Source organism: Oncorhynchus mykiss, chromosome 27, assembly GCF_057628025.1.
Source record: "Oncorhynchus mykiss isolate SJ-2025 chromosome 27, ASM5762802v1, whole genome shotgun sequence".
NCBI lineage: Eukaryota > Metazoa > Chordata > Actinopteri > Salmoniformes > Salmonidae > Oncorhynchus > Oncorhynchus mykiss.
The window spans coordinates 44,408,971-44,423,827 of record NC_143048.1 but is presented as its reverse complement, the minus strand read 5'-3'; the positions used below and the strand labels follow the sequence as shown (position 1 = coordinate 44,423,827).

General features: G+C 45.2%; 1 protein-coding gene and 1 long non-coding RNA gene across 3 annotated transcripts in view; one reads left to right on the top strand and one right to left on the bottom strand.

The window, feature by feature from the left end:
* Nucleotides 1–14,591, top strand: part of LOC149971325 (uncharacterized) — a 381,039-nt gene extending 366,448 nt beyond the window's left edge. Inside the window, exon 3 of the long non-coding RNA XR_016492554.1 lies at nt 14,558–14,591. This is a non-coding gene — a long non-coding RNA (uncharacterized LOC149971325). The remainder of the gene's footprint in view (nt 1–14,557) is intronic.
* Nucleotides 2,362–14,857, bottom strand: part of LOC110508082 (protein-tyrosine sulfotransferase 1) — a 79,898-nt gene continuing 67,402 nt past the window's right edge. The window contains exons 4-6 of one of the 2 annotated variants that reach the window (XM_036965664.2): nt 6,284–6,334; nt 5,511–5,571; nt 2,362–3,630 (exon numbers count right to left, since the gene is read on the bottom strand). In XM_036965664.2, the coding sequence (XP_036821559.2) occupies nt 5,536–5,571; nt 6,284–6,334 (87 nt within the window). In that variant the 3' untranslated portion in view covers nt 2,362–3,630; nt 5,511–5,535. The remainder of the gene's footprint in view (nt 3,631–5,510; nt 5,572–6,283; nt 6,335–14,857) is intronic. The other variant, XM_036965666.2, reaches the window with a different exon arrangement.

Sequence of the window (14,857 nt, the reverse complement as noted above, 5' to 3'; positions counted from 1 at the left end):
CTGCTGTAAATAAATACACCCCCCCCCCCCCCTCTCCCCCCCTACCAAAAAAAAAGCCCAATATTTCTATGAGGACAGTATACCGTATTTTAAAATCTATTTTATATGTCTGGGTTATAGAGCAGCGTGTATTTCAGAATGCTGATTGATGTGTATAACAATCCTGGTTACTGTGTATAATTGAATGCTGGTTACACTTTGTTGACTGTTAATGTTTTCTCAATGTTGTGCCACTGATGGTGAATAAAGGAACAAAAAAAAATAATAATAATTTCAAAATGATATATTTATTTTGTTTTGAAAAGCCAACCATTTGAATTGCAGATTAGGTATTGTATGTAAAAGGATGTATCTTTTGCCTTGAATGTGATGTATTACTAAAAACACAGTTTAATCCTTATTATTAAAACATTTTAATAACTGGGAGGTGACCGTGTCTGTTGTAACTCATTTGGAACAGGTACAGTGGGGCAAAAAATTATTTAGTCAGTTCCCCCACTTAAAAAGATGAGAGGCCTGTATAATTTTAATCATAGGTGCACTTAAAAAAATAAGTATTTGGTCAATAACAAAAGTTTCTCAATACTTTGTTATATACCCTTTGTTGGCAATGACAGAGGTCAAACATTTTCTGTAAGTCTTCACAAGGTTTTCACACACTGTTGCTGGTATTTTGGCCCATTCCTCCATGCAGATCTCCTCTAGAGCAGTGATGTTTTGGGGCTGTTGCTGGGCAACACAGACTTTCAACTCCCTCCAAAGATTTTCTATGGGGTTGAGATCTGGAGACTGGCTAGGCCACTCCAGGACCTCTAAATGCTTCTTACGAAGCCACTCCTTCGTTGCCCGGGCGGTGTGTTTGGGATCATTGTCATGCTGAAAGACCTAGCCACGTTTAATCTTCAATGCCATCTTCAATGCCCTTGCTGATGGAAGGAGGTTTTCACTCAAAATCTCACGATACATGGCCCCATTCATTATTTTCTTTACACGAATCAGTCGTCCTGGTCCCTTTGCAGAAAAACAGCCCCAAAGCATGATGTTTCCACCCCCATGCTTCACAGTAGGTATGGTGTTCTTTGGATGCAACTCAGCATTCTTTGTCCACCAAACACGACGAGTTGAGTTTTTACCAAAAAGTTATATTTCGGTTTCATCTGACCATATGACATTCTCCCAATCTTCTTCTGGATCATCCAAATGCTCTCTAGCAAACTTCAGACGGGCCTGGACATGTACTGGCTTAAGCAGGGGGACACGTCTGGCACTGCAGGATTTGAGTCCCTGGCGGCGTAGTGTGTTACTGATTGTTGGCTTTGTTACTTTGGTCCCAGCTCTCTGCAGGTCATTCACTAGGTCCCCCCATGTGGTTCTGGGATTTTTGCTCACCGTTCTTGTGATCATTTTGACCCCACCAGGTGAGATCTTGCGTGGAGCCCCAGATCGAGGGAGATTATCTGTGATCTTGTATGTCTTCCATTTCCTAATAATTGCTCCCACAGTTGATTTCTTCAAACCAAGCTGCTTACCTATTGCAGATTCAGTCTTCCCAGCCTGGTGCAGGTCTACAATTTTGTTTCTGGTGTCCTTTGACAGCTCTTTGGTCTTGGCCATAGTGGAGTTTGGAGTGTGACTGTTTGAGGTTGTGGACAGTTGTCTTTTATACTGATAACAAGTTCAAACAGGTGCCATTAATACAGGTAACGAGTGGAGGACAGAGGAGCCTCTTAAAGAAGTTACAGGTCTGTGAGAGCCAGAAATCTTGCTTGTTTGTAGGTGACCAAATACTTATTTTCCACCATAATTTGCAAATAAATTCATAAAAATCCTACAATGTAATTTTCTGGATTTTTTTCCTTCATTTTGTCTGTCATAGTTGAAGTGAACCCATGATGAAAATTACAGGCCTCTCTCATATTTTTAAGTGGGAGAACTTGCACAATTGGTGGCTGACTAAATACTTTTTTGCCCCACTGTACATCCCAAAATCACTTATCACGTTATTCCCCTTTATAGTGGACTACTTTTGACCAGAGTGCTTTCTCATCCCCCTACTAGGTTGCCCCGACCACTTCTATTGATTTTAAGATATTGCTAAAAGTTATGTTTTTAGCATCTGTTTACAGAAAACCTAACCATAGATTACAGTGGCCCATAGGCTACTTTAATCGTGAGAACCAATCGAACAGCAAGTTGTAAAAAAAAATCTGAACTTCCCCTTTAAACATTTATATTACTTAAGGTATTTGGTCTCGTCTTCCTGACTTGAAACCTTCTTCTTTTCTCTCTCTCTCCGTGGCTTACGGCCATACTCCTCCTCTTTCACAATAGCATTCACAAAAACACACACTGAACAACCGGTTTACAAAATGCCATCTTTATCACTGTCAATACTTAAAAACAGATCTTGTACATCCGTACCCATGGAATTGCACTATAGAAAGGCATGAAAAACAAACATTAAAATAGATATTACATCTTAAATAAAGAGAAATGTCATCCATAAATACATTACTCACTTTCTTTTTATGTTTAAGTCCACTGTATTTTCTTACAACAGAATCACAGATTTATATATTTATATTTATAGCCAGGAGAAATCATTTAAAAGAAGAAAAAAAACATTTGGATGAGCATGGTGTCACGAGAATTGTTTTTCAAAATTCTGGTAACTTTAAAAATATTTCCATGTTTTTCCAGAAATCCTGGTTGTAGGATCTCAGGAATCTCCCAACTGGGATTTTTTTTGGAAAATCTAGGAAATTGGGGAAATGTTGCAACCCTCGACAAGAAAGATAGTAACATAGACATTCTCTGGTCACCATTTTGTGACAAATGCATCATTTGTTTACAGTACAAACATCAAAAGGCCAAGAGAGTTCTCCACAAAGCCAGTGTGGAATACGGTTATATCCAGTCATGATGTTATACACTATGACCAAAAGTATGTGGACACCTGCTCGTAGAACATCTCTTTTCCAAAAATCACGGGCATTAATATGGAGTTGGTCCACTGATCCAGAGTCCAATGGCGGCGACCTTTACACCACTACAGCCGACGCTTGGCATTGCGCACGGTGATGTTAGGCTTGCGTGCGGCTGCTCTGCCACGGAAACCTGTTTCATGAAGCTCCCCTGACGAACAGTTCTTGTGCTGAAGTTACTTCCAGGGGCTCGTGAGTGTTTGCAACGATTTTTACGCGCTTCAGCACTCGGCGGTCCAGTTCTGTGACCTTGTGTGGCCTACCATTTTGTGGCTTTGACGTTGATTCCTCCAAGATGTTTCCACTTCATAATAACAGCACTTACAGTTGACCGGGGCAGCTCTAGCAGGGCAGAAAGGTGGCATCCTATAACAGTGCCACGTTGTAAGTCACTGAGCTCTTCAGTTCGGGGCCATTCTACTGCCAATGTTTGTCTATGGAGATTGCACGGCAGTGTGCTCGATTTTATACACCTGTCAGCAACGGGTGTGGCTGAAATAGCCGAATCCACTAATTGGAAGTGATGTCCACATACTTTTGTATATATAGCGTATGTGTTTGTGTGTGTGTCCATGGAAGAGTACTGAGGTCCCCAAAAAGTGGTGGTGAGTGTATTGGATGTCTGTCCATCGGTGCCCCGTCTTGTCTGAAACACACAGCACAGTCATTAGAGGTCTCACTCAGACACTGTATTTCACAATCAATGGGAACTACCATAAAGGTTGTGAATGTATCCCAAATGGCACACTATTCCCTATTTAGTACCCTATTCCCTATTTAGTACCCTATTCCCTATTTAGTGCACTACTTTTTGACCAGAGCTCTATTCCCTATTTAGTGCACTACTTTTTCACCAGAGCCCTATTCCCTATTTAGTGCACTACCTTTTGACCAGAGCCCTATTCCCTATTTAGTACCCTATTCCCTATTTAGTACCCTATTCCCTATTTAGTGCACTACCTTTTGACCAGAGCCCTATTCCCTATTTAGTACCCTATTCCCTATTTAGTACCCTATTCCCTATTTAGTACCCTATTCCCTATTTAGTACCTTATTCCCTATTTAATGCACTACTTTTTGACAAGAGCCCTATTCCCTATTTAGTACCCTATTCCCTATTTAGTACCCTATTCCCTATTTAGTACCCTATTCCCTATTTAGTGCACTACTTTTGACTAGAGCCAGATGGTAGAGTGACAGAGCAACAGAGAGAATGAGAGACATGAAGGGGTTCTGGTGACTATTGACATTGAGCCCTATGGGTCCTAGTCAAAAGTAGTGCACTATATAGGGTGCCATTTGGGATGCCGCGCGTAGTCGATACAGCCCTCTCACCATCGATGCTCTACTTAAAACACTTTTCCCCTAAACCTCTCCTCTAGTTCCCCCCCCCCCCCAGCCATTTCCCTAAACCTCTCCTCTAGTACCCCCCCAGCCATTTCCCTAAACCTCTCCTCTAGTACCCCCCCCCAGCCATTTCCCTAAACCTCTCCTCTAGTACCCCCCCAGCCATTTCCCTAAACCTCTCCTCTAGTACCCCCCCAGCCATTTCCCTAAACCTCTCCTCTAGTACCCCCCCAGCCATTTCCCTAAACCTCTCCTCTAGTTCCCCCCCCCCCAGCCATTTCCCTAAACCTCTCCTCTAGTACCCCCCCCCAGCCATTTCCCTAAACCTCTCCTCTAGTACCCCCCCAGCCATTTCCCTAAACCTCTCCTCTAGTACCCCCCCAGCCATTTCCCTAAACCTCTCCTCTAGTACCCCCCAAGCCATTTCCCTAAACCTCTCCTCTAGTACCCCCCCCAGCCATTTCCATAAACCTCTCCTCTAGTACCCCCCCAGCCATTTCCCTAAACCTCTCCTCTAGCCCCCCCCCCACAGCCATTTCCCTAAACCCCTCCTCTAGTCCCCCCCCCCCCTCCCCCCCAGCCATTTCCCTATTTAGTACCCTATTCCCTATTTAGTGCACTACTTTTTGACCAGAGCCCTATTCCCATCAACAAGCTTGTGATTAGAACGATGTTGAAACTGTCTGTTTTTTTTCATGAAGGTGTAAATAGATGCAGCTAGAGGACAGTGATGTTGAGTTAAGTCCTAATACCACGCATCCACAATGGGTCTTAAATGGCATCCTATTCCCTATATAGTGCACTACTTTTGATTAGGACCCATTTGGGAATCAACTTGCGATTGGCTTATACTACATCACCTGTGATTGGCTTATACTACACCACCTGTGATTGGCTTATACTACACCACCTGTGATTGGCTTATACTACCCACCTGTGATTGGCTTATACTACACCACCTGTGATTGGCTTATACTACCCACCTGTGATTGGCTTATACTACACCACCTGTGATTGGCTTATACTACCCACCTGTGATTGGCTTATACTACACCACCTGTGATTGGCTTATACTACCCACCTGTGATTGACTTATACTACACCACCTGTGATTGGCTTATACTACCCACCTGTGATTGGCTTATACTACACCACCTGTGATTGGCTTATACTACCCACCTGTGTGGCATGTTGGTTGCTCCTCCTAACTGGGGTTCGGTTTCTCTGGAGTCTTCTGAAGCTGGAGGGGAAGGAGAAAGACTCGTCAGACTTGTAGGCATTATGGGAATTCTCTCGTCTGGGACTAGAGGAGAGGGGATGTTTCATTACGAGAGGAGATCAAATACGATCAGAGTGGGAATGTGTTGGAAATCAATCATTTGTGCCAAAAGGTATGAACTGTTGAAAGAAGTCAAATTCATCATGGCTCTGCTTACACACACACACACACACACACACACACACACACAGTGTTCACATGCAATGTGTTGCTGGCAGCTCGTTATGTGTGCTTGCTGCCACATGGTGGCAGTGGTACTCTTCCTTCCAACGGAACACATCAGTCTGGTGACAAAGAGAAGAACGGGAGATGGAAAATAACAAGAGCGCGCTAACCGCTAATGCGGGGAGGACGCATTCCAAAAATATGAACACACGGTGAGAAATGAGACCGGAGAACAACAGTCAGACTACAGTACAGCAGACAGCGAGGTCAAAGCATACGCAGAATGTCATTATGACCAACAATAAAAATGAAGAGAAGCAGATGGGAAATTGTGTAAACAGATTTCCAACGAACAGCGGACACTATTTTGCCACTAATAAAGATAATATAGATAAAGATAGACGATGGGTGCAACTAAATCAAGCAAAAAGAATGTGATACAAATGTTTGAGTTGAATTTGGGAAATAAAACTGCAGAACAGAACTACAGGCAGAATAGCTACCGTACCTGAGATTGTTCTCTTAGAAACTCAGGTAGCTGAAATTCACCTTTAAAGACCTGGGGAAACAAAGGGCTGGTTTAGAGGCTAGGTAAGTTATGTTAAGGAACATCATGGGCAGAAGATCCAGAGCTCTAGACCTTTAATGTCTATCCAACTACAGATGAAGTGCAAACTAAATGTAAGATTTATTTGACCTAAAACCCTGATGAAAACTAAAACGGGCCAAAACACGTTGCGTTTGACTCAACAATAAAGCACTTTCATTAACTTCCACCGTTCTCCAAGAGTTGCTGAATTTCCTCTTTACTTAAGACTATTCGACCCCACATGATTCCATCTTTCTCTGTTATTTTGCAATCAGCCTTGGAACTGGCATCAACGAATCCAATGTCCACTTCCTCTCACTAAGTCCAGCAGGATGAGCTAATTAAAGAGCAGCCTTAGTGCTGTTGGAGTCTGACTGACTGGTGTGTTTTCTCATCCCTAAAAGAAACATTGACAGCCTCCTGCGACGGGTCTTGGCATGCTAGCTGATGAGGAGCGTTATTGACTTAGTGAAAGGAAACATGCTAGCTGATGAGGAGCGTTATTGACTTAGTGAAAGGAAACATGCTAGCTGATGAGGAGCGTTATTGACTTAGTGAAAGGAAACATGCTAGCTGATGAGGAGCGTTATTGACTTAGTGAAAGGAAACATGTTAGCTGATGAGGAGCGTTATTGACTTAGTGAAAGGAAACATGCTAGCTGATGAGGAGCGTTATTGACTTAGTGAAAGGAAACATGCTAGAGGATGAGGAGCGTTATTGACTTAGTGAAAGGATACATGCTAGCTGATGAGGAGCGTTATTGACTTAGTGAAAGGAAACATGCTAGATGATGAGGAGTGTTATTGACTTAGTGAAAGAAAACATGCTAGCTGATGGGGAGCGTTATTGACTTAGTGAAAGGAAACATGCTAGCTGATGAGGAGCGTTATCGACTTAGTGAAAGGAAACATGCTAGCTGATGAGGAGCGTTATTGACTTAGTGAAAGGAAACATGTTAGCTGATGAGGAGCGTTATTGACTTAGTGAAAGGAAACATGTTAGCTGATGAGGAGCGTTATTGACTTAGTGAAAGGAAACATGCTAGCTGATGAGGAGCGTTATTGACTTAGTGAAAGTAAACATGCTAGCTGATGAGGAGCGTTATTGACTTAGTGAAAGGAAACATGCTAGCTGATGAGGAGCGTTATCGACTTAGTGAAAGGAAACATGCTAGCTGATGAGGAGCGTTATTGACTTAGTGAAAGGAAACATGCTAGCTGATGAGACACACACACACAGAGAGAGAGAGAGAGAGAGAGAGAGAGACAGACACAGAGAGAGAGACAGACCCACATAGAGAGAGAGAGAGAGAGAGAGAGAGAGAGGGAGAGAGAGAGAGAGACAGACACAGAGAGACAGAGAAACAGACACAGAGACCGACAGAGACAGACACACAGAGAGAGACAGACACACACAGAGAGAGAGAGAGAGACAGACACAGAGAAAAAGAGAGAGAGAGAGAGAGACAGACACAGAGAAAAAGAGAGAGAGAGAAAGAGAGAGACAGACCGAGTTTGTTGATTTCAAAAAAGCCTTCGACTCAATTTGGCATGAGGGTCTGCTATACAAACTGATGGAAAGTGGTGTTGGGGGTAAAACATACGACATTATAAAATCCATGTACACAAACAACAAGTGTGTGGTTAAAATTGGCAAAAAACACACACATTTCTTCACACAGGGTCGTGGGGTGAGACAGGGATGCAGCTTAAGCCCCACCCTCTTCAACATATATATCAACGAATTGACGCAGGCACTAGAAAAGTCTGCAGCACCCGGCCTCACCCTACTAGAATCCGAAGTCAAATGTCTGCTGTTTGCTGATGATCTGGTGCTTCTGTCACCAACCAAGGAGGGCCTACAGCAGCACCTAGATCTTATGCACAGATTCTGTCAGACCTGGGCCCTGACAGTAAATCTCAGTAAGACCAAAATAATGGTGTTCCAAAAAAGGTCCAGTCACCAGGACCACAAATACAAATTCCATCTAGACACTGTTGCCCTAGAGCACACAAAAAACTATACTTACCTTGGCCTAAACATCAGCGCCACAGGTAACTTCCACAAAGCTGTGAACGATCTGAGAGACAAGGCAAGAAGGGCATTCTATGCCATCAAAAGGAACATAAATTTCAACATACCAATTAGGATTTGGCTAAAAATAATTGAATCAGTCATAGAGCCCATAGCCCTTTATGGTTGTGAGGTCTGGGGTCCGCTCACCAACCAAGACTTCACAAAATGGGACAAACACCAAATTGAGACTCTTCAAGCAGAATTCTGCAAAAATATCCTCTGTGTACAACGTAGAACACCAAATTAATGCATGCAGAGCAGAATTAGGTCGATACCCACTAATTATCAAAATCCAGAAAAGAGCCGTTAAATTCTATAACCACCTAAAAGGAAGCGATTCCCAAACCTTCCATAACAAAGACATCACCTACAGAGAGATGAACCTGGAGAAGAGTCCCCTAAGCAAGCTGGTCCTGGGGCTCTGTTCAGAAACACAAACAGACCCCACAGAGCCCCAGGACAGCAGCACAATTAGACCCAACCAAATCACGAGAAAACAAAAAGATAATTACTTGACACATTGGAAAGAATTAACAAAAAAACAGAGTAAACTAGAATGCTATTTGGCCCTAAACAGAGAGTACACAGTGGCAGAACACCTGACCACTGTGACTGACCCAAAATTAAGGAAAGCTTTGACTATGTACAGACTCAGTGAGCATAGCCTTGCTATTGAGAAAGGCCACCGTAGGCAGACATGGCTCTAAAGAGAAGACAGGCTATGTGCACACTGCCCACAAAATGAGGTGGACACTGAGCTGCACTTCCTAACCTCCTGCCCAATGCATGACCATATTAGAGAGACATATTTCCCTCAGATTCCACAGATCCACAAAGAATTCGAAAACAAATCCAATTTTGATAAACTCCCATATCTACTGGGTGAAATTCCACAGTGTGCCATCACAGCAGCGAGATTTGTGACCTGTTGCCACGAGAAAAAGGGCAATCAGTGAAGAACACACACCATTGTAAATACAACCCATATTTATGCTTATTTATTTTATCTTGTGTCCTTTAACCATTTGTACATTGTTAAAACACTGTATATATATATATAATATGACATTTGTAATGTCTTTATTGTTTTGAAACTTCTGTATGCGTAATGTTTACTGTTAATTTTGATTGTTTATTTCACTTTTGTATATTATCTACCTCACTTGCTTTGGCAATGTTAACACATGTTTCCCATGCCAATAAAGCCCTTGAATTGAATTAATTGAATTGACAGAGAGAGACAGAGACAGAAACAGAGAGAGAGAGAGGTACTGTAGAGGGAAAGGGAGAAGTAGAGGGAGAGCAGGGCATGAATGGGTTATGGTTGTCCTGGTGACTGTTGACATAGGAAGCAGCCAACACGTCGACATCTGGCTGACGGAGCGTTTCAAAGTACCATGTCCACTAGGGGACAACATCAGCTAGAGAGAAGGCGAGAGGGAGGAAAGGAGGGAGAGAGGAGAAGGAGAGGGAGGAAAGGAGGGAGAGAGGAGAAGGAGAGGGAGGAAAGGAGGGAGAGAGGAGAAGGAGAGGGAGGAAAGGAGGGAGAGAGGAGGAGAGGGAGGAAAGGAGAGAGGGAGGAAAGGAGAGAGAGAGGAAAGGAGGGAGAGAGGAGAAGGAGAGGGAGGAAAGGAGGGAGAGAGGAGAAGGAGAGGGAGGAAAGGAGGGAGAGAGGAGTGGGAGAGGGAGGAAAGGAGGGAGAGAGGAGGAGAGGGAGGAAATGAGGGAGAGAGGAGAAGGAGAGGGAGGAAAGGAGGGAGAGAGGAGAAGGAGAGGGAGGAAAGGAGAGAGAGAGAGGAAAGGAGGGAGAGAGGAGAAGGAGAGGGAGGAAAGGAGGGAGAGAGGAGAAGGAGAGGGAGGAAAGGAGGGAGAGAGGAGGAGGAGAGGGAGGAAAGGAGGGAGAGAGGAGGAGGAGAGGGAGGAAAGGAGGGAGAGAGGAGAAGGAGAGGGAGGAAAGGAGGGAGAGAGGAGAAGGAGAGGGAGGAAAGGAGGGAGAGAGGAGAAGTAGAGGGAGGAAAGGAGGGAGAGAGGAGAAGGAGAGGGAGGAAAGGAGGGAGAGAGGAGAAGGAGAGGGAGGAAAGGAGGGAGAGAGGAGAAGGAGAGGGAGGAAAGGAGAGAGAGAGGAAAGGAGGGAGAGAGAGAGGAGAAGGAGAGGGAGGAAAGGAGGGAGAGAGGAGAAGGAGAGGGAGGAAAGGAGGGAGAGAGGAGGTGGTGAGGGAGGAAAGGATGGAGAGAGGAGGAGGAGAGGGAGGAAAGGAGGGAGAGAGGAGAAGGAGAGAGAGGAAAGGAGGGAGAGAGGAGAAGGAGAGGGAGGAAAGGAGGGAGAGAGGAGGTGAAGGAGGAAAGTAGGGAGAGAGGAGAAGGAGAGGGAGGAAAGGAGGGAGAGAGGAGGAGGAGAGGGAGGAAAGGAGGGAGAGAGGAGGAGGAGAGGGAGGAAAGGAGGGAGAGAGGAGGAGGTGAGGGAGGAAAGGAGGGAGAGAGGAGGAGGGAAGGATTAAGGAAAGGAGTGAGGGGATCACTGTCCCTGACCAGGACAAGTCAGTGACCTCACATCCTGGCTTCCACTACGTGAGAGACTCCTGGAATTGCCCAGTGTGTGTGTGTGTGTGTGTGTGTGTGTGTGTATGTGTGTGTGTGTGCGCTGGAAGGGGTTTGCAGGTTTTCAAAGAACTTGGCAAACTGAGTACATCATTCCAGCCCCCCCCCCCCCCCAAGCCCCCAAGCCCCCCACCTCTCTTCACCTCTGCTGGGTGCTACACCAGACAGAAATCTAACAAAGGAACTTCTCTTGCTTTGTGCAAACAGGAAAATGATTGCATTGCTATGGTCTCGGATGGTCGCACGGCATGGTAACATGAAGTCTCTCCTGTCTTAGATTACCCGAAGTCCTAGACCAGGAGTCTTCTAAACCTCTCGTTGTCCAAAAAACATTTTGATTTTGGAAGGAAAGACCCAGGGAAGAGCGAGAGATAGACAATCTGTCTGGCCAGGTGAGGGCAGCACTGAGACAGGGAACAGCATGACTGCCTGGTCAGGTGAGGGCAGCACTGAAACAGGGAACAGCATGGCTGTCTGGTCAGGTGAGGGCAGCACTCAGACAGGGAAGAGCATGGCTGTCTGGTCAGGTGAGGGCAGCACTGAGACAGGGAACAGCATGGCTGTCTGGTCAGGTGAGGGCAGCACTCAGACAGGGAACAGCATGGCTGTCTGGTCAGGTGAGGGCAGCACTGAGACAGGGAACAGCATGGCTGTCTGGTCAGGTGAGGGCAGCACTGAGACAGGGAAGAGCATGGCACCTTGTTCCCTACATAGTGCACTACTTTTGACCAGGACCATAGGGCTCCGTTCCCTACGTAGTGCACTACTTTAGACCAGGACCATAGGGCTCTGTTCCCTACGTAGTGCACTACTTTAGACCAGGACCGTAGGGCTCCGTTCCCTACATAGTGCACTACTTTAGACCAGGACTATAGGGCTCCGTTCCCTACGTAGTGCACTACTTTAGACCAGGACCATAGGGCTCTGTTCCCTACATAGTGCACTACTTTAGACCAGGACCATAGGGCTCTGTTCCCTACGTAGTGCACTACTTTAGACCAGGACCATAGGGCTCCGTTCCCTACGTAGTGCACTACTTTAGACCAGGACCATAGGGCTCTGTTCCCTACGTAGTGCACTACTTTAGACCAGGACCATAGGGCTCTGTTCCCTACATAGTGCACTACTTTAGACCAGGACCATAGGGCTCCGTTCCCTACGTAGTGCACTACTTTAGACCAGGACCATAGGGCTCTGTGGTCTGGAAACGCAGTATGTTAAGCGTCCTGGTTCTCCCTCCAGTTAGGATCCGCTGCCAGGGGGAACAGCATGCTGAAGCTACCCAGACTCCTCCACTCCAAGCTGGGCATGCTGACACACTGGCTCTCCCATCTGTCCTGTGTTCCTCCATCTCTAGACGGAGAGAGTGTGTCAGCAAACATCATACATTTTCATTTTCATTTATGTCTAAGGTACGCATTCTCTACAGATTTTAAATTACACAGCTTCTCCCATATTTTAATATATTTACAATATATTGAATGTTCGTTTCAAACACTAAAAACACATCTACCAAATAGTCCTACCACCAGGAAACGATGTAAACAGGGAAACCTGATCACAAGGCTGCTGCTGTAATACCTCCTTGACGGTAGATGTTACACTCGTGTGTGTGTGTGTGTGTGTGTGTGTGTGTGTGTGTGTGTGTGTGTGTGTGTCTGTGTGTGTGTCTGTGTACACATGTCCACAAGGTTGTATGTAGGCGGGCGGGTACGTACTAAAATTGTCCATTCTTGCCTGTAGTTGTCTAAGAGACAGAAAATTGCATTTATCTGTAATGGTTTTCAACATGTGAGTGAGTGTGAGAGACAGAGATGTTAATTTTCTCCCCTTGGTACCATTTTGCAAGGGGGGGGGGGGGTAGTCTTGGCAACACCCCTCTACCCTTGCTGGTAAAACAAACAAACGAGGAAACATGTGACTACAGTTCGTATTTCTCTATGGGCCTTCCTCCAACCCACTGTTGAACCAGTCCCTCTCTCTCCTGGGTTACATCCAAAGTGGCACCCTAGTCCCTAGAAGGTGCCATGCCCAAGCCCTGTGGGCCCTGGTCTAAAGTAGTGCACTATATAGGGAATAGGGTCTAAAGTAGTGCACTATATAGGGAATAGCGTCTAAAGTAGTGCACTATATAGGGAATAGGGTCTAAAGTAGTGCACTATATAGGGAATAGGGTCTAAAGTAGTGCACTATATAGGGAATAGGGTCTAAAGTAGTGCACTATATAGGGAATAGGGTATAAAGTAGTGCACTATATAGGGAATAGGGTATAAAGTAGTGCACTATATAGGGAATAGGGTCTAAAGTAGTGCACTATATAGGGAATAGGGTCTAAAGTAGTGCACTATATAGGGAATAGGGTCTAAAGTAGTGCACTATATAGGGAATAGGGTATAAAGTAGTGCACTATATAGGGAATAGGGTATAAAGTAGTGCACTATATAGGGAATAGGGTCTAAAGTAGTGCACTATATAGGGAATAGGGTATAAAGTAGTGCACTATATAGGGAATAGGGTCTAAAGTAGTGCACTATATAGGGAATAGGGTATAAAGTATACTAAACTTCGCTGGAAGCCTGTGTTTCAGACATAAGGAAGTGGATGGCTGCAAACTTTCTACTTTTAAACTCGGACGAAACAGAGATGCTTGTTCTAGGTCCTAAGAAACAAAGAGATCTTTTGTTGAATCTGACAATTAATCTTAATGGTTGTACAGTCGTCTCAAATAAAACTGTGAAGGACCTCAGCGTTACTCTGGACCCTGATCTCTCTTTTGAAGAACATATCAAGACCATTTAAAGGACAGCTTTTTTCCATCTACGTAACATTGGAAAAATCCCAAACTTTCTGTCCAAAAATGATGCAGAAAAATTAATCCATGCTTTTGTCACTTCTAGGTTAGACTACTGCAATGCTCTACTTTCCGGCTACCCGGATAAAGCACTAAATAAACTTCAGTTAGTGCTAAATACGGCTGCTAGAATCCTGACTAGAACCAAACAATTTGATCATATTACTCCAGTGCTAGCCTCTCTACACTGGCTTCCTGTCAAAGCAAGGGCTGATTTCAAGGTTTTACTGCTAACCTACAAAGCATTACATGGGCTTGCTCCTACCTATCTCTCTGATTTGGTCCTGTCGTACATACCTACACGTACGCTACGGTCACAAGACGCAGGCCTCCTAATTGTCCCTAGAATTTCTAAGCAAACAGCTGGAGGCAGGGCTTTCTCCTATAGAGCTCCATTTTTATGGAACGGTCTGCCTACCCATGTGAGAGACGCAAACTCGTCTCAACTTTTAAGTCTTTACTGAAGACTCATCTCTTCAGTGGGTCATATGATTGAGTGTAGTCTGGCCCAGGAGTGGGAAGGTGAACGGAAAGGCTCTGGAGCAACGAACCGCCCTTGCTGTCTCTGCCTGGCCAGTTCCCCTCTCTCCACTGGGATTCTCTGCCTCTAACCCTATTATAGGGGCTGAGTCACTTGGTTACTGGTGCTCTTCCATGATGTCCCAAGGAGGGGTGCATCACTTGAGTGGGTTGAGTCACTGACGTGATCTTCCTGTCCGGGTAGGCGCCCCCCCTTTGGGTTGTGCCGTTGCGGAGATCTTTGTGGGCTATACTCGGCCTTGTCTCAGGATGGTAAGTTGGTGGTTGAAGATATCCCTCTAGTGGTGTGGGGGCTGTGCTTTGGCAAAGTAGGGTGGGGTTATATCCTGCCGGTTTGGCCCTGTTTGGCCTTGGATGGGGCCACAGTGTCTCCTGACCCCTCCTGTCTCAGCCTCCAGTATTTATGCTGCAGTAGTTTATGTGTCGG